At 37.7% G+C, this 20675-nt stretch overlaps 1 protein-coding gene across 1 annotated transcript; it reads left to right on the top strand.

Annotated features, from left to right (window-relative positions):
* Nucleotides 1-13561: 13561 nt before the first annotated feature.
* LOC114271244 (uncharacterized) lies at nt 13562-15598 on the top strand. The gene is made up of 6 exons (XM_082900611.1): nt 13562-14201; nt 14293-14518; nt 14597-14714; nt 14817-15163; nt 15305-15424; nt 15595-15598. The coding sequence occupies exons 1-6, from the start codon at nt 13562-13564 to the stop codon at nt 15596-15598; spliced, it is 1455 nt and encodes a 484-aa protein (XP_082756737.1).
* The last annotated feature ends 5077 nt before the right edge of the window (nt 15599-20675 follow it).

Raw genomic sequence — 20675 nt, 5'->3', positions numbered from 1 at the left:
CAAACTCAACAAAAATCAACTTATTACATGCTCTTCAACATTCTATCAACTTTGAACTTACAAATTACAAACAAGAGTCCATGAATTCACTTACTTAAGAGCTTCAACCCTCAAGCTCTAGCCAAATCTTGAGCTAGATCTTCAAATTCCCAAGTCTTGAGCCCAAATTACACAAGTCTCTCCCTTTCTCTCTCTACAACCGGCCCTCTCTTCTCTTCTTTGAGTTTAATATCAGTCAAAATGAGGCTAGAGAGGGAGAGATTGAGTGTTTAAAGCTTGACAACAAAATCCACTAAAGCCAAGATTATAATAATAAAGTAGTTGGGCTCTAATTCATCAATTTAATCGGTTTAATCTAACCCGAATCAATTTTCAATTAAATTTCACCGTAGGCTCTAAAAATTATGCCAATCACAACGGCGTAATCAATTTCGGGTTCTGTGGCCGATAAGGCCTCCAATTTAATTTCTGAAGCAGTAAAATCAAACAGATATTCCTACGGTGAACAGATAGAAATTCAAAACCACATATTTTCACATAATGGCATACAAAACCATGCTAAACACATAACCATAAACAACTTAAGGACCAATTAGCATTATACAGAACAGGGATGTCACAGTTGGTCACTCCGAAAGGCATCACCAAAAATTGGTAGTGGCCATACCTTGTCCGAAAAGCAGTCTTCTCGACATCATCGGCCTTAACCTTCAGCTGATGGTAGCCCGACCTCAGATCAATCTTAGAAAAGACCCGTGCCCCTTGCAGTTGATCAAGTAAATCGTCAATCCTCGGCAATGGATACTTATTCCTAATGGTCACCTTGTTAAGTTCTCTGTAATCAATGCAAAGGCGAAGTGTGCCATCCTTCTTCTTAACAAATAGAACGGTGCTCCCCATGGTGAACTGCTCGGCCTAATGAATCCCTTATCCAACAATTCTTGTAATTGTAGTTTCAGCTCCTTAAGTTCAGCTGGGGCCATTCTATAGGGTGTTTTGGAGATAGGCTGCGTTCCCGACATGATGTCAACGGAAAATTCTATTTCTCTATCGATTAATTGGCCAGGCAATTCATTTGGAAAGACGTCGGGGAATTCTCTAACTACTGGGATGTCGGCTAACTCAACATTTCCATTCAATTCACTTAGTGTACTGCACAGATAACCTTGACACCTCTTTTGGATCAACTTATAGGCTTTCATGGATAAGATTAAGTAAGGTGGGGGTACTACTCCTTTACCTTGGGAAATAACCTCGGCTTGGTTTGGGGGTTTCAGTGTGACACTCTTTGAAACACAGTTAATAGATGCATGATTCGTTACTAACCATTCCATTCCCAATATGACATCAAAGTGAGTCATGCTTAACAGCATTAAATCAACTAATAATTCTACATCCTCAATCACAACAACACACGCCCTATAAATGGATGCAACAATCATAGTTCTCCCAGATGGAGTAGACACATATAACACATAATCAAGGGGTTCTTGTTTTCTATTTAACTTCTCGGCAAATTTAACAGATACGAATGAATGTGTAGAGCTCGAATCAATCAATGTGTATGCATCTTGAGAGCAGATTGGGAGTATACCTGACACGACTATCTCAGCATTCTGAGTGTCTCCCGGTACCAATGCAAAAACTCTGCCCTGTCTCGTCTGAGCCCTTCCGATGTTATTTCTCTGTGCAGAGCCCGAGCTACTCCCATTCTTCCTACCATCATCAGTCCTTGCCTTCAGACAGTCTTTCACGCGATGACCCATTTCGCCACATTCAAAACAGGCTCTTGACGCCCAACGGCAAACTCCAGAATGCGGTTTCCCACAACTTCCACACGTCGGCTTAGCATTACCTTCCTGGTTCGAGTTGCTGGAGCTGCCCGCGTTTGCTTTCTTCTTGGCATTAAACGGAATCTGGCGACTATCATAGTTCTGTCTCTTCCTCTGGCTCTCTCCTGAATTCTGATATCGGTTCAAGTTTGCTTCTGCAAGGATGGCGTTGTCCAATACTCCGACGTAAGTCGGCATGTTAAGCATGTTGGCTCGATCTTGTATCGGCCCATGAAGCCCACTTTCAAACTTCTTGGCTTTTCTATATTCATCATCGACCATGTGGGGCGCATATCTCGCCAGCTCGGTAAAAACACGATCATATTCTGCCACTGTCTTGTTGCCTTGTGTCTGAGTCTGGAACTCTGTGATCTTGCAATCTCAGACACTAAGGGGAAAATGCTTGTTGTAGAACAATTCCAAAAATCTTGCCCAAGTCAAACCTGGGTTACCTTCCCTGGTCATCATCCACCATCTTTGTGCGTCGTTGTCCAACGTGAATGCTGCTAATGACAATTTCTGGGCGTCGGTGCTGGGAAAAATCTCAAATAACTTCTCCATTTCCAAAACCCATGCTTCGGCTTTCATCGGTTCAATACCCCTAGAGAATCTCGGCGGTTTCATCTTCTTAAACTCTCGAATCAGGGCTATGGTGCCGTCCCCATATAAAGCTTGCTGTGGAGGCACTTGCGACGCTGGAGGGGGTGGGGGCGGAACTGCATGTCGGCCGTTTATCTGCTCGGCCTGGGTAGAAGTAGTACTAGCGTCTTGTGGCCTAGGTTGTCTCAACTCACGGACCAAACCTTCGACCAATCTCTCTAACCTGTCCAATCTGTCTTCGGGATGATCTCGGCCAACTGGCGGTCTACCCCTCCTCATGACGCTAGGAGTATGCAAAATGTGACTTTAAAACAAAACGATCAAATAATATGCATGCAAATAACAAATAGTCAGGCCGAGATGATGCACACATTGTCAAGTAGCAAGCAATATGATGCAATTCTAACATCTTTCTAAGGGAAATCCTATGCTCTTTAGGACTCAAAGTGTGCGAATAACGTACTATAAGGAACTTGGCTCTGATACCAATCTGTCACGACCCCATTCCGCCCCTAGTAGAATGGTGCCCTGATGGCCAGTAATCCGAGATTACCAAAGGCCAACTTACAAGAATTCACACACAATCGGAGTATATATATGGGGCTAACGTGTACGGAAACAATAAATTTAGATCTAATTAGTCCGTAAGAGCTGTGCGTAAGTCAAATGAAATGGCATACATCTTTACATAGCTTTACAACTTGGGTACAATAAGATGAAGTACAAAAATATATCATGACCAAAAGGCTTCTCAAGCCATCATATACAAAACACAACGAATTACAAGCTAAGAAGCATGATCTTCAAGATGCTACAAAATGCGAGTCCAAAACAAGTTGCAAAGCACATCTAGGTGCCACTGCCGTCCTGCTCATCACTAACATATATATAGAGAGGGTGAGCTTGGATACTCAATGAACGGTACAAGTAATAAAGGGTTTTGCATGAATAATATCCAAGATCCTTATTGAACGACACACAATGTATCTTGCACAAAATCAAAGGCAAAACAAGTTCATCTAACAAGTCTTTCAAGCTTCATCAATCAAAGTCTTTCAAGGCTTTCACGTTTCAAGGGGTGACATTAACAAAGGTTGTGCTACAAATGCTTATAGTCCCCTAGCACGTACGGACTTTCAAGGTTGTGCTACAATTACTTATAGTCCCTAGCACGTACGGACTTTCAAAGGTTATGCTACAAATGCTTATAGTCCCCTAGCACGTACGGACTTTCAAAGGTTGTGCTACAAATGCTTATAGTCCCCTAGCACGTACGGACTTTCAAAGGTTGTGCTACAAATGCTTATAGTCACCTAGCACGTACGGACTTTCAAAGATTGTACTACAAATGCTTATAGTCCCCTAGCACGTACGAACTTTCAAGGTTGTAATCCAAAACAAGGCTAACACTTGATATACAAAGTAGGGATAATCATTCATGCTTAGCAAATACTTTTCCAAAACAAGCAAAGCAAGGCTTTAACAAAACTTTATAACAAAACTTTATTAAAAATACCACTCACATAGTTCTTCAACGTCGGGGTCAAGCGAGAGTCCAAGTCCTACAAACATATGGCAAAGTCTATTGAATGCACTTTCAAACAAACTTTACATGAATGCAAACGATCTCGGCATTCCTCAAAACTGAGTCGAACCAAAACAAACACTGTTCCTCATCCCGGGAAAACATAATGGGCACCAACCAGATCTTGGCCAAGGTCCCACACCTCCTTACCGAGGTGTGGTCCCAATGGCCACATTCAAGGAAATGAAGTCTGGAAAATCTGGGTTTCCCTTTCTTGAAGAACATGGATGCAAAGATCATAACTTATCATTACAAAATCTGAGATTTCATGCTATGAATTCAAAAACATGGACCTGGGTACCCAAACTCGAAGATTTCATGAAAACAAACACAAAAACATGAATCTTGATGCAAGCTTTCGGATCAAACAAGGCTTCTATTCAAGAACACATGAATATCACTTTCTCTTTCTAAAACCAAACTTTAAATCGATGCATGGTTTGCAAATTAGATTCGATCATGCAATGCAGCTAGATGATCAATAAGAACAACAAGAGTAGATTAAGATTCTAACCTCAAGACACAAATCTAACGGCTCAAGGTGTGAAGATCAAGCTTGGAAAATCTATCCCTCCTCTAAGAACTCCTTCTCCCTCTTCTAGAGCTTCTCTCTCCTCAAGAACAAAGACATATAGCAAATGATACATTTCTTGGTCTACTGGCTGACTTAACACTCAGCTGGGACACATGGCACTACCGGGTTGGTTCTCCTCAGAAAGGTGGCTGAGTGAAAAGACAAGACCATGACAAAATGTGTTCTACAAGCAAGATGGCATAGGCACTCCGGCAGGTAATGATCTCGGCTAATAACAAGGCATCGGCAAGTGAGAGACCAATGATCTCGGCTAATAACAAGGCATCGGCAAGTGAGGAAACAATGATCTCGGCTAATAACAAGGCATCGGCAAGTGAGGGAACAATGATCTCGGCTAGGAAGGACAACACTTGACTAAGTTGTGCCACACCTTGGCCTAGATGTGCCACACCTCGGTCTAGGTCATACCACTCTAGGACAAGATCACTTAGGTGCAAAGGTAACATCTCGGCCTAGATAATACACATCTCGGCCTTGGTGATGAACACCTCGGCCTAGATAATGACATCTCGGCCAATATGTCAGGGCGAAGGTTGAAGTCAAACAAAGTGGTTCCAAGATAATTCTAGACTGAAGACGACCTCGGCTAGACTCACACCAAGCAAGGTACAAAACATGCAAGAAACACTTAAGCCAAACAAATCAAGGTTTGCAAAATGCAACATATCAAGACAAGATCATGTAATATATGCAAGCATGACTAGAGTAGAGTGAGGGTTGTTACATTAGAACTTCCAAGCAAAATTCTGCTTGGATCCCATTATCATTAATGGGCATTTTTACTTGAAAAGATACCCCAAAAGCAATGATCCCATAAATTGCTGTTGGATGACTGTCTGCCTTTCTAATTTTTGTAAATGCACTTTGCTTCTGGCCTCTGTTTTAGTTATCTAGTGGGGCTTTCCCTAGCTTGTGTACATATATATATATATATATATATATATATATATATTTGTATCATGAGTTTTGGTTTTTGAAGTAAATGAGTTGTGTTGGCAATTTTTATTTTTATTTTTATTTATTATTATTATTTTTTAACTGAGTGTCCAAATTAGATTGCTAATTAGTATCTTGTTTACTTTTTTGGTAATGCCCTTCTTTTATGGAATTATTTTTATTTTTTCTATCTTTTATGTTGTGTTTGATTGAGAGATTTGAGAAGGGATTGGGAAATAGAAAGAAAAAAGATGTGTGAAACTAGATGAAATGTAGGTATATTTTATTCTTATTTCACTTATATTTTCTCTTTTCCTTTGTAAATCCCTTCCCAAATCCTCCAACTAAACACAACTAAAAGATTGGGAGTCCTCTTTATTTAGGTTGTACATTATCAATACAATTTTAATTCTACTGCCAATCCAAAAAAAAAAAAAGTATAAAATTGATATTGGAGTCGTACACACCTTTATTAGCCAAAACATCTACAACATAGAAGATGAGAAGCTATACTATTCTTCTCTCTTTCATGCATACGTACATTACCAGTTAATTTTGAACTTCCCAAATTATATTAAGCATGGCTTACTAAAAATTTTCCAACCCTTTTGTGTGGCTTTTCACATGTACTATTTGTAAGTTTTCTAAGTCAAACTATATTTTTCATTGAACTGAACAAAGAATACATCACTCACTTATGTAGAATGCTAAATCCTAGTCCTAAACAAAATACATCACTGATATAGAATGCTATTAGATATAGAACACTAACACTAATTTCTAATCCTAAGAGGACAAGGAAAACGGAGAACACTATATTCTCACACCCCCACTCAAACTCAAGGTGTTTTAGCAGAAAACACTGAGAGTTTGTTAAGAAAAAACTAAAACCAAGCAGTGGTGTGAGTCTTGGTGAAAAAATCAGCAAGTTACAGAGTTGAAGAAACAAAAGGAAGCGAGATAACGCTAGACTGTAGATGCTGACGGATGAAGTGACAATCAATCTCAATATGCTTTGTTCATTCATGAAAGATAGTGTTATGAGCAATTTGAATAACACTTCGGTTGTCACAATAGAGAGAGGTCAGGGAAGACTGAGGGACACCTAAGTCAGATAGGAGACCACGAAGCCAGACAATTTCAGTAGTAGCATGAGCCATAGCACGATACTCAGTTTCGGTAGTAGAATGGGCAACAACAGTTTGTTTTTTGCTCTTTCAAGAAATCAGGGAATCACCAAGAAACATACAGAAACCAGAAGTAGATTTACGATCATTAACATCACCAGCCTAATCAGCATCAGCATAGGCCACCAAATCTAACGAAGAAGTAGAAGAGAATAGCAAGCCCTGAAAGATAGTATTGCAAAGATAGCGAAGAATTCGAAGCAAAGCAACCCAATGTGTAGAGCGAGGAGCAGAAACAAACTGATTAACCACATGGGCAGCATAAGCAAGATCAGGACGAGTAACTGTCAGATAGACTAAACAACCCACAAGCTCGCGATATAACGTAGGATCGTCTAGAGGAACACCATCAGTAATGTTAAGCTTCACATTAAGCTTAATGGGAGTATCAGAAAACTTAGTGTCAGTAAGTCTGGCACGATGGATAACCTCGTTGGCTAACCTCGTTGGCATACTTAGCTTGGGATAGAAAGTAACCCTTGGGAGAAGAAGCCACCATAATACCAAGAAAATACCGCAATGGTCCCAGATCCTTCATTTCGAAGGTGCGGAAAAAATGATGCTTGACCTCAGAGATAGTAGTAGAGTCAGAGCTAGTGATGATTATATCATCCACATATAGTAAGAGAGCAACAAAACCAGTCGAGGTATGTCTCAGAAATAAAGTAGAGTCGGAAGCAGAAGGATGAAACCCAAGCTTGGTAACATCAGTCTGAAAGCGATCATACCAAGCACGAGGAGACTGCTTCAGACCATACAGAGCACGCCAAAGACGACAAACTTGGCCAAATGAATGGTGAAGACTAGGGAGAGGACGCATGTAAACCTCTTCAGTGAGATGGCCATTAAGAAAAGCATTCTTAGCATCCATCTGATAAAGAGGCTAAGAACGAATAGTAGCGACAGAGATCAAAGTACGAACAATAGTCATTTTGAAAATAGGAGCAAACATCTCTCGGAAATCAGCCCTCTGGTTTTATCTCTTTAAGTCGCAAGTCATGACTTCCTCTGTTTCTTCTGTGTTCGTCTGGTTCGAGCGAAGGTCTCGAGTTGTCTTTCGTCTGGTCATCTGGTTCTTCTCTCTGGTTCTCTGCCTCGCGACCTATTTGTGAAAACCCTAGCCTTTGGTTCGTGATCTGTCACTGGACTCGTGAAGTTGAGTCGTCGTCATCGTTGGTTCTCTCCTACTTCACTTCGCGCGATCGAAGAGCTGTCTATGCTAGCTGCTCCAGAGTCTACTTCAACTTTTATCTTTCTCTCTCTCCCTCTCCCTCTCTCTCTCTCTCTGTGTCTCTGTGTGTGTGGTTCGAAGTTGACCTACTCTTGTCTTTCATGACTTGGTCTTGAAATTATCAGTTCTTCTTTATTCTTCTAAGTTCCTGATTATTATACTTTGGCCCCTCAGATTATTTTTTTTTTTGTTGGTTATCACACTTTGCCCCATCTTTTCCTTCTGGTTCATCACTGATATAGAATGCTATTAGATATAGAACACTAACACTAATTCCTAATCCTAAAAGGACAAGGAAAACGGAGAATACTATACACGGTCTTGGGTAGAACTCACCCCAAAAGCGAGCTATTAAGGTGATGGTGCCCTCACGCTTATATGCTTAATATTACTTTAGTACTTAGGCGATGTGGGACTTCGCTTCACACCCTCCCTCACACCCAGCATGCTCACTTGGCAGCACCTGCAGCGTGTAGGCCAGAGACATGCACCCTACCCATCCATGAGTACTCTCGCTCTAATACCATGTAAGTTTTCTAAGTCAAACTGTATATTTCATTGAACTGAACAAAGAATACATCACTGATATAGAATGCTATTAGATATAGAACACTAACACTAATTCTTAATCCTAAAAGGACAAGGAAAATGAAGAACACTATATTCTCACACTATTATGAGTCCTGCGTACGCTTATAGTGTTCATTGTATTGATATATATAGGAGGTGATACAAATATGTAATTTCTCTTGGTCAAAAAGTTGATACTTCCATCTGATCATAGAACAAGCCAGAAGGCCCACCGTTAGGCAGCAAAGCCAGCATCACGGGCCCTTTTGCACCTTGTTCAACAGTCAAGATCCCCCTATGATGGTTGAGGTTTGACAAAGCCAGGACTCACTGCATTTATAGCAATATTAGGATACTACTTTGCCAAAACTCTCGTGTATGCATTGAGAGCGGCCTTGGACATTATGTAAGCCGAAAAATTAACATGCCGTCCTTTGGTTTCCAACAAATCCTCCTTCAAATCCTCAAGATATTTCTTAAGCACCTCCTCCACTTTCTCTTCTGTAAGACTATCAGTACCGCTTAACTCCTTCTTGGCTTTTCATTTAAAACAAGCTGAAATATAATTAAAATGTTGTTATACAAAAGTAGTCAACCAAAAAAATAAAAAAATAAATAAAAATTATGTTATATATATATATATATATATATATTTTCTCTATATGATGGAAAAGTTTTCTTACCTCCAATTGCCCCAAGGTAGAGGAAACATTAACTATTTTGGCAGAGTCTGATAGTTGAAGAAGTGGAATAAGCTCTTCAGTCACTACCTTAGCTTCACTCCATAATAGTTTGTTCCTAGACAAGCTTCTCCCATCTCATAACTTTGCTCAATAAATTTCTCTGCTTTAAGATTTGAACTTACAATCTACATCCAAGTTGGCAATAACAAATTATTTTTAGAGAAATTGATTCATAAACAGAATTTGTACTAGCATATCATCTGTGCTATGCACGGATTGTGTTTGTAATTATCTATATATGTGAATTGTGATTTTTAAATGTTTATTTTTTATTTTTTTATTTTTTAAATGCCTTTTTTTTTTCTTTTTTATATTATATTAAAGTTTAATATTTTGATAATAATCATATGTATTGAACTTTTCAAAGAATTAAATGTCTTTTTTTTATTATTATATTATATTAAAGTTTAATATTTTGATAATAATCATATGTGTTGAACTTTTCAAGAAATTTTTGTTATACTTGTTCTTAATGCATTAAAGTGTTATTATGAGGGATAATAATCGTATGTGTTGGGACTTTTCAAGGAATTCATGTGTTGGATTTCAAAGAATTTTTTTTTATGCTTGTTCTTAATGCATTAAAGTGTTATTATGATGGTAAGACTTGAGAGTTGGGAGAAGTTAATAAATGCTAAGATTTTTTTTTTAAAAAAAAAAAAAATCAAAAAATTAAGAAATTTAGATTGGGAGATTGGAGCTCCCACAAGGCTTGGGATTAAAAATCTCCTTTTGCTTAATATATAGCATAGATGTGGCTCCAAACTCCATAGAGTTTGTAAAGTTGATTAAATAAAAAAGGATTATTACTCAAGCATAAAACTGATAAATGTTTTAACTTGCAACAAAACCACTACATATATTTTTAAATTATGCACTATATCTTGAAATAAGACAACATTGGTTGATGGAGATCAACCAGGTTTAGCCTCTTTTGAGCCTCCTCATCAATTATGCTTCCACTAATTCCTGCATTGTTTACCTACACAAATTTTTACTCAATTATACATGCTACTCCAAAATTGAGAGGAAATATGAAGAAAAAAAATTATATTTCAATTTAGCATGTTGTATACAAAAAGAGAAGCGAAAAAAAATGTTAAATATTGTTGCTTGATGTGTGTTGAGTCCATCTATTAAAATTTAAGATAAATTATAAATATTCAATTTGAGATTTGCTTAAAATACAGATTACCTCTCATAATTTTGGAAATTACATCCCGCGCCCTTCAAGGTTCTAATCACATAACAAATGTCCCATTTTATTAATAAATTATCAAGTCAATTAACAGTTTTAATGATGTTAGAAATATATTTCAATTAATAATTTAGGTAATTTAATTGTGTATAAGAGAGTAGTTAGAAATTTTATTTTTCCCATTAATTTTGTTAAATGAAAATTTTGATAACGGAATATTTGTAATTTTCAAAACTATAAGAAGTAATTCATATTTTAAGCAAATCTTAGAGGTGTATTTGTATTTTACTCTAAAATTTAATAGAAACTATTGAATTTGACATAATCATTGCCTCAACCACCATAGGCCAATGGCTTTGTTTGTTCTGGTGAACTAGACTAGATGAAAATAGCATGCTTAAGATTGTTAGATTTAGGATCATCAATTGACGTTTGAATTGGCTTGTATCAATTTTGTAATTTAATTATTTAGTCTAAACTTATGATTTGAATCCCATCTTGTTGTTTGGGATTCAATAGTCCCCGCATATGGAGAATATTATATCCGCGTGAACTATTAATCCAAATTTCAATTCTCTTAGTCAAATGTTAGATAATGCATTTTGCAAGATTGTTAGTTTAATTCCAAAGTCATATCTACCCAAATAAACATGGCCTCCCTTAGTGCAAATCGTGAGAAGCCAATTTTGGGGGTTAGGCCAGTGTTTCCTAATTTTCATGAGGTAGGCCCTTTCCAATTAAATCGGTTTTAGGTTTTAGTCTGGACCAGAACCAGACCCGATTCAATTCAAATTTCAAAAACTATTCTTAAATGAGTTTTTATTTGTTTTTAATATTTTTCCCCCCCACAATTCAGTCAATTTTTTTGAATTTTTAAATGCATCTAATTTAGATGCTTCAAAAACAGAAAACAAATTGACTAAAATATAAAAATAAATTGCTAAAAACAACAAAAATTCAAATGAAAAAAAAAATATATGTGCATTTTTATTAAGATTTTCATTTGATTTTATTAAATTTTCTTTCATAGTTTTGTTAATTTTTAGTTTTTATTTTTTTTTATACTTTTTAAATGCATCTAGTCTTGATGTATCTAAAAAGTTTTTTTTTTAAAAACAGACTAAAATATGAAAAAAAAAAAATCACTAAAAATAAACAAAAATCTATCTAAAAATAGTTTCTAAAAATTAAAACTAAACTCTAAATGGATTATTTGAAAAACGACAACTCCGTGCATGAGCCACTCACTAAAACATATGAGAAATAAAAGATGTAGCCAAACAAGTTACATAGGCTTTAAATCTTACCAATATGTCAACCTTCCCAAATTTATTTTTGATGAAATCAACCATGGAAGCAATACTGGCCTGGTCTGTCACCTCAAGCCAGTGAAAAAGTATATGAGATAGCCCACAAGCTTTGAGATTTTTCACAACTTCGAGACCACGTTTCTCATCTCTTGTCGTTAAAATCACCATTATCCCATTAGAAGCTAATTGTCTGCAAATCTCTAGCCCAATTCCTTTGTTTCCTCCAGTAACAACAACAATCCTGAATAAAAAATAAAGATGTGAAAGTGAAGAAGATTGAGAATCAATCAAAACAGTAGTTGAAGACTTAATTTAATTCAAAAGAGTGAATAACATTGTCATATGAGATATGGTATTAGTACCTCTTTGCTTGTTCCATTTTATATGAATATGGTATTTGCAGAAATGTAAAAATGGTGGGTTTGTATATGCTGAGGGTGGTATGGGTTTGGAGGATATTTATAGTTGGTTTTGCTGATTTTAGCCTGTTTTGTTTTGGATTGTTGCAGTGTGACACTGGACTCTGTCAAATAAATATAGTTGTTTATTAGTATTTTGTCGTATGGGATGACAACATTAGCCCATATCCATTCAAGCAAAACAAAAGAACACGTATGCTATGAGATCATCAAAATTAATTGTGTAAATTACATTATTAATCCTTCTAATTTGAGTAAAAATGTCACTTTGATTCTCGTAATTTTAATTTGAACAATTCGGTCTTATAATGTGATCCCTCCATCAAGCATTACTAAGATTTTGAACAGCAAAAACCACATGCAAACTTAAGGGGCCCAAACAAATTATAAAAACCACCAGTGTAACGAATATATTACACCGATGGTCCCCATAATTCGTTTTGAATTTCACTTTAGTCTCTCGAATTTTATACAAAGTCATTTCCCATTTTAAATTTTAGTGGTAAGTGACGTAGGGGCCACATTGCAGTAAAATTAAAAATGTAAGGACAAAATTGTTCAAATTAAAAACTATATAGATTAAAGTAATACTTTAAATTACGGAAATTAATTATACAGTATAATTTACCCAAACTAATTAGTTTACTTCTTTAATGCATTCCATTCAAACTCTGTTACTTTTGTCTAGGGTTTGACAAAGATGGAATATTATAAAAAATGGTTATTAGTAATTATTTATGTGACGCCCCGAAATAAACCCAACATGAATAATACATCAATCATGCACATTCCTCAATTACAATCATTCTCCATTCTCTGCCTCAAAAATATCCAAGGTTTATACAAAGGTTCCACATGCAATTATACATTCAAAGATATGAAAACACGTGAATCTATAGCATGTGAACATATGAACTTCCAGGTGAAAGTAAAACAAAAGAAATGCCCTTATGGGCTTACATCTTCCAAGGCAATAGCCTGGTTACACAAAAGTAGTCTCTTGAACCCATACCAAAAATAGCCCTTGGCTTTACAAATATTCACAACAAAATAAAGAGCACACTACTCTTCTCAAAACATTTCCACGCCCTCAATTCGGCGGGTTCACCACATCCTTACCTGCACCAAAACCCATAGGGGTGAGCATAAAACCCAGTAGAGAATTCTAACAAAGTATATACAGTTATGCTAAACTTCTCAACATCAAATGTAAATGTGTTACCATGCCATGCCATATATCCTTATAAGAAAGTTCATTTCATGCACGTTTAAAAGTTTCTATCTTTACAACAATCATATGAACTCTCAACATTTTTCCCAAAATTTCCAATCATTAATCAATAGGGGTGGTAAATATGACACTTGTAATCCCTAGGCTGGTGTCTGCAAGTAGACTCTACAAAGAGAATATCAAAATCATGAGTCTTTTGGAGACAAAAGTGAAATCTGAAAATGAAGCTAAAATTTTTGAAAAAAGCTTGAAAAACTGGAATCTTTTGTCTAATTCACAACCAGATAGAGCTGCTAGAATTGGGATATGTTGGGATCCTAATTTTTGTAATATTGTTAGCATTAGGATGGCAGCTCAGTTTGTTTTTTGTAGGGTTACTATTTTGGAAGGGGATACTAGTTTTTTTGCTATTTTTGTATACGCTGAAAATGAACATATGCTCAAATTGCCCTGTTTTGCTGAAATTTGCTCTTTAGTTAAGAATCGTGTGAGTTCTCCTTTAATATGCCTTGGTGACTTCAATGCTGTTAGATTCTCTTATGAAAAATTGGGTGGTAATGCCAGCTGGAATAGTTCTAAGGATTTGTTTAATAATATGATTCTTGATGTTGACCTTGAGGATTTGTCTTATACTGGGTGCCAATTTACTTGGTCCAACAAAAGAAATGAGGGAGCATATATCACATCCAAGATTGATAGAGCTCTTGTGAATGAGAAGTGGTTTACGAGTTACCCTAACTCTTCTGCCCTCTGCTTGCCTTCGGGTAATCACTTTGGATCCTAAAGTATCTAACTTTAGGAAACCATTTAAATTCTTTGATTTCTGGGCTAATCATCCAGATTTCATTTAGAAAGTTGATGAGGTGTGGAGGAAATACATCAAGGGTTCCCCTATGTTTAGGGTTTGCCAAAAGCTGAGAACCCTCAAGCCTATCTTGAAAAATCTAAATAAAAAAGAGTTTAGTGATATATCTACTAGAGTGTCCCATGCTAAGGACCAACTTGTTAGTGCTCAAATCAAACTTGACAAAGACCCTCTCAATGGTGATCTTCAAACCCATGAGAGGGTGGCCTATGCAAAGTATGTGGATCTCAGTAGTGTGGAGGAAAGACTTGCACATCAAAAGTCTAGAGTCTAGTGGTTGGGTTATGGGGATAGGAATTCCAAAGTCTTCTTTAGAACTATTAAGGGAAATATTAACAAGGGTAGGATCCAGAGTGTTGTGTTGAATGATGGTGTTAGGATGCCTAAAAGTGAAGAGATTTGTGCCACATTTGTGAATTCCTTCACTGATCTTTTTGGGAAACCGTTCTCTGATAATTATGATGGCTATGATAGAATTACCTAACTTGTCAATAAGAGGGTGCCTGTGGATCAGTTCAACGATCTTGCCAGGGAGGTCTCTGATAAGGAGATTATTAATGCTTTCAATTCTCTTAAACCTAACAAAGCTCCTGGCCCTGATGGCTATTCTGCTGGTTTTTTCAAGAAGTCTTGGGAGGTTGTGGGAAAGGACGTTGTGGTAGCTATCAAATCGTTCTTTTGGTCTGGTGAGCTTCTCCAAGCTCTCAACAGCACAACAATAGCCCTTATTCCCAAAACTCCTAATGCTGAGAAAGTTGGTGACTTCTGGCCTATCTCTTGCTGTAACACTTTGTACATATGCATCTCTAAGATCATAGTTGATAGGATTAAAGTTGTCTCACCTGACCTCATTGACCCTGTGTAATCAGCTTTTGTCCATGGTAGGAGAATCTCGGACAATATTTTCTTGTCCCAAGAGCTTATGAGAGGCTATCACAAAAATTCTCCTACCCCAAGATGTGCAATGAAAGTTGACATAATGAAAGCTTATGATAATGTTAGGTGGGATTTTGTTCTTGATGTCCTTAGAGCTATGGGTTTCCCTCCAAATATCATTTGTTGGGTTAAGGCTTGTATTACAAGTCCTTCTTTCTCCATATGTATCAATGAGAGCCTTCATGGGTAATTTAAAGGGGCTCGGGGTCTGAGACAAGGTGACCCCATGTCCCCTTATCTTTTTGTTATGGTGATGGAGATTCTTTCCAAAATTCTTGCTGAAAAATCTACCCATCCTGATTTTAAGTTCCATTGGAGGTGTGATAAAACTAAAATTGTGAATCTGTGTTTTGCAGATGACCTTATGATTTTCTGCAAAAGGGATGTGTTTACTGTTTTGGTAATTAAGGAAGGGTTAGATGAATTCCAAAGCCTATCTGGGCTGTCTCCTAGTCCCCATAAGAGTCATATTTTTTTTTTCGGGGTGTGAGAAGAAGTTGCGTGACGAGCTTCTTAATGTCGTCAAGTTTAATGAGGGTTTATTACCGGTGAGATATCTAGGTGTTTCTTTAATCTCAACTAAGTTGAAATCTAGTGATTGCGACAAACTTTTTGAGAGAATTACAAATAGAATCAAGAGTTAGACTAACAAATGTCTTACATATGCTGGTAGAGCTCAACTGATTCAATCCATTCTCTTCTCGATGCAAGTGTATTGGTCCTCGTTGTTTATCCTCCCAAAGAAGGTTGTCAAATCTATTGAGAGTCTCTTTAGATCTTTCTTTTGGTCTGGTTGTGAGCTTAGGAAATATGGGGCTAAATTGTCTTGAGAGCATGTCTGCTCCCCCAAATCTGAAGGGGGTCTTGGTTTTAAATCCATAGAGGTGTGGAACAAAGCTGCAGTGGCCAAACATATCTAGTTTCTTTTCTCCGGAGGAGAGCAGTCTATGTGGTGCCAGTGGATGAAATCCTATTTACTTAAAGGTCAGAGTCTATGGAGAGTTAAAATGCCTAGTGACCCTTCTTGGGTCTGGAGGAAAATTCTATCCCTTCATCCTGTCATTTACCCTTTGATTCTGCACAAAATTGGGAATGAAGGTGATGTTTTCTTGTGGTTTGACAATTGGCATCCTCTTGGATCTTTGTGGGCGAGGTTTGGTGCTAGAGTTGTCTATGATACTGCCTTTGGGATGGATGCTAAGGTTAGTAGGATTGTTGATAATCGTTCTTGGAGTTGGCCTAGGAGAAGAAGGAGCTTCTTACTAGAGTTGATTGAGCATACCTCGCTTACATTTACTCCCAACTCTGGTAATGATACTGTTATTTGGGTGCCGTCTTCTGATGGTAAGTTTTCTATAAATTCAACTTGGAATTGGTTCAGGAAATCTTTTACTAAAGTTTCTTGGGAGAAGCTGCTGTGGGGTCCTCATAATATCCCTAAGGCAAGTATGGTTACTTGGATGGCTGTTTTGGGGAGATTAAACACAGGGGATAGGCTTAAGCTGTTTTGTATATCTCAAACCTCTATGTGTGTTTTGTGTAATGACCCTTATGAGGATCATAACCATTTATTCTTTGATTGTCCCTTCTCTAGTCGAGTTTGGGAGAGTATTAAAGGGAAACTTAATGTGAATTGGCCCCATCTCCTTTGGCCTGACATCGTTCAGTTGGTTTCTAAACGGTCAAAGGTGAATCTCTTAGTGTTGTGGTCACAAGATTTGCATTTACTTGTATTGTGTATCAGCTTTGGATTGTTAGGAACAATTGCATATTTAGAAAGGAAAAGATTCCTGAAGAGATTATGATTAAAGGCATTGTGGATATGATTAGATTTCGAGTAATGTCTATTACTAACCTCAAATTGCATCCTAGTGACAGTTGGTTTTTGAGTTCCTGGAGGTTGCCTAACAATGTGCTGAAAGCAACAACAAATGGAATGAGAGTTGAGAGTTCAGTAAATTGTGGGTTGAGTGATGGTATGTCACGACCCAAACCCGGCCCTATGGGTTTAGCACCGTAACCGGCCAGTAATCCGAGATTACCGAAGGCCTGCAGAATAGTAGTATAGTAAAACAGAGTACAGGGCCTGACGGAAGCCAAAACAGTAAATAAATAATGTCCATTGAGCTGTGACAGTCTGTATGCCAAAAAGATTTTTGAAGCATTCACACAAAATTTACAGTCACACAGCACAGGGACCAAATCCCTTGATAACATTACAGTTAATAGCTGACAGTCTATACAGTAAACCAAACAGTACAGAGACAGACGGGGGAAAAACAAGACACCCCAAAGCTATAGCATGGCAATTCGGAACCTCGCAGTGAGGCACAAAGGCTGGCTTGACAAAACTGGAGTCTAACCCGCACTCCTAGCTCCGATCTGGTGGCTGAGCACCTACATATATATATAAACAGTGAGCTAAAGCCCAGTGAATAACATAATGCGTAAAGGGGTTAAGAATGAAATGTCCTTACAGTATTGAAATCAGTTCATTAACAATACTTCAGTCTTTCAGTCAGAACAGTTATTCAATCATATGTGGTACATCCATTAGCATAGCAGTAAACAGTAGGTCTTAAAGACCGAACAATAATGGTGGCCATCAATCAGTAAATAGTAGTGGTTCCACGAGGGAACCGGCAGAGATCTCTGTAACAGTAACAGTCAGTAACAGTAGTTGCTAAGGATGCCACAATACAGTTCAGAATAGAGGACATACATTCATTCAATTAACAGTAACAGTTCAGAAAGCAGTACAGTTCAATTGTTCAGAAAATAATCATTTTGAACATATCTTTACACAGTTGTTACTCACAGAGTTTGGGCTACAGTATGCTAGAGCGCGCCTCCCCAGTCGCCAACCCTACACAGTTAACAGATTGAACACACACTAAGCTACACAGTTGGGAGATAACATAATTTAACCCCTAATGCCTCGGTGTGTTCTACATCTATCCTCAACAAGATGTCTAAAACTAGGCCTAAGAATGCCTAGAATGGAATGAGGATGCAAAGATGTGATCAGAAGGCTGTTTCAAGATTTGCAGAAAAACAGAGTCCCGCTCGAGCGTAGGTTTCCCCGCTCGAGCGGTTATGCAACAAAGGTACACGCTCGAGCGTCAACTTTCCCGCTCGAGCGTACTGTAAAAGTACTAGATGGGTGAAATCTCCGCTCGACGCCCGCTCGAGCTTGAGACATGACTCCGCTCGAGCGCTCAATCCTCCGCTCGAGCGGACCGTAAAACAGTGCAGAGATACTGGATGCTCGGATTCCACGCTCGAGCGGCACTTCCCCCGTTCGAGCAGAAGTGCAGAATCTGGGAATTCCAGATTGCACCTCCAAGCTCAAATTCACATTCAAATGCATCAAAACCAATCCTCTTGGGCCCATTTTCTGGAAAACATTTATAAAAACATAGAATATCCTAGTTCAAAGCTCAATTTTGAGAAATCAAAGCCCAAGGGTGTTTAATCGAAACCCAATTTCAAACCATTTTTCAAGAACAATATGAACATGCAAACATGCATGAATTCAAATCACTTTGAAGTTCCAAATTGATGCTCTAAGAAACCAATTGATCCAAAAACAAGTTGAAAACATGGACCATTACAAAATCATGAACATGCATGCACCATTTCACCATGAATTCAACTCAAAACTCATTAATTCAAACATGCAAGCATGGAATGAGCTCTATATCAACATGTATGAACTAAAACAAGGCTTATCTCTACAATTAAACATGGACCATGCATGAATCAACTTAAAGACAAACCAAAAGGATGAAATTCATACCTAGGTTCCTTAATTACTAGTCTTGAGGTTCAATCTAGCAAGAACTCCTTTCAATTCCTCCAATTCCAAGCAATTCTAAAGATGAATCAAGTTGAATCACTATTTTCCTCTTACTCTCTCTCTCTCTAGTCGGCAATGACAAGGGAAATGGCTGATGAAGTTATGTTGTTCAAGTGCAATGAGCTCAAAGGTGTATAGGTAGTGGGCACTTAAGGCTAGTTTGGTAAATAAGGCCAACCTATGCAATTAACTCATTTTAATCTAATTTAATCATACCTAATCAGTTTTCAGATAATTATACCATAAAACCACATTAATTATGAGGATCCTAAAACATCAATCAATTCTCGGTTCGGCAACCGACAAGGCCTTCAATTAGCAGTTTAAACGTAAAACACGAACAGATCAAATAATCAATCAAACAGATAGATGCACAATTACACAGATAGACTCAGTCAATTAATTCCAGATTCCAGTCAGTCAGTTCAGTACTTTAATCAGTCCAATTATCAGTCATAATCAGTCATTAATCGGTAAACAGTATGAGGGTTGTTACATGGTAGCACAAATTGAGTGTTTTCTTAATGGTTTGCTCATTTTGTAGGCACATGGATAAGATGGAACTGCTAGCTGTGAGTGATAATAACCAATCTCAGTGGGTTGAGTGTTATGGGAGATACACAAATATCCATACCCCATTTCTACTAGCCATATTGAGTGTTTGTTATATATTCATGTCTACTTATCTTCCTCTGTTTTGCAGGTACATGGATCTGAAGTTTTTTGAGTGGAGTGAGAATCTAAATTGTGTGTTGAGTGATGTGAGCCCAGAAAATGTGTGTTTATATTTTATTAATGTGTGGTTTTTCTATTTCCACTTATTTTGGTCAGGCTATTTTAGCTTAAGGAAGGGTGATGCATTACTCAAAGGTTGTTGGAATGAGTGGCAATTTTGTGTAAGGAAGAGCTCTCTCTTTGCTGGTAGCAATTCTTATTGGAACAATAGGGACACGGTTTGTGGATGTAGGATTGTGCGAGGCTCCCTTAATCAATGGAAGCACGGTTTAATACATTATGCGGCTGTAAAATATGGAATCACTAAAATTCGAAAGCATGGAAGCAAGTTGTTGGCTGTAGGGAGCGCCGATGGTGCCAAGAAATGTGTTTTATTTCCTATATATTTAATTGTCTATAGGTTGTGTTTATTAGTGTATTTGGGTGCCTACCCTTGCGGGATGTGCAAGGGATGTTTTGTTCTTCGGGGTGACCATTTATGCTGTGACAATGTTCTCGATTCTTATGCTGGCTTCCAAGAATACGTCTCTTTATGGTGCTGGTTGCTGTCGTTGGTTTATTGTAAAATTGTTTGTGAGAAGTTTAGTTTGTTAGTTGTTTGGTATTTGTGTATGGCCTTTAGTGTCTTTGGTTAGGTCTGATGTTGCTCATTTTTATTTTTATTTTTTCTGATGTATAGTTGTGGGTAGGGCCTGGGGCATGCCCCTTGTATTTTGTGTTAGCTTTTTGTTTTTATTTATGACATACTTACCCAAAAAAAAATGTAGACTCTATGAGTACTACCAAACTGTCATTTTTACCGGTATTAACCGGAAGGCTCGACACCTAACCGCGCGGTTTTCT

Source organism: Camellia sinensis, chromosome 13 (genome assembly GCF_055761805.1).
Source record: "Camellia sinensis isolate YWXY chromosome 13, ASM5576180v1, whole genome shotgun sequence".
NCBI lineage: Eukaryota > Viridiplantae > Streptophyta > Magnoliopsida > Ericales > Theaceae > Camellia > Camellia sinensis.
Note: the sequence above shows the minus strand (reverse complement) of the source record. Positions and strands in the feature narration are given on the sequence as shown.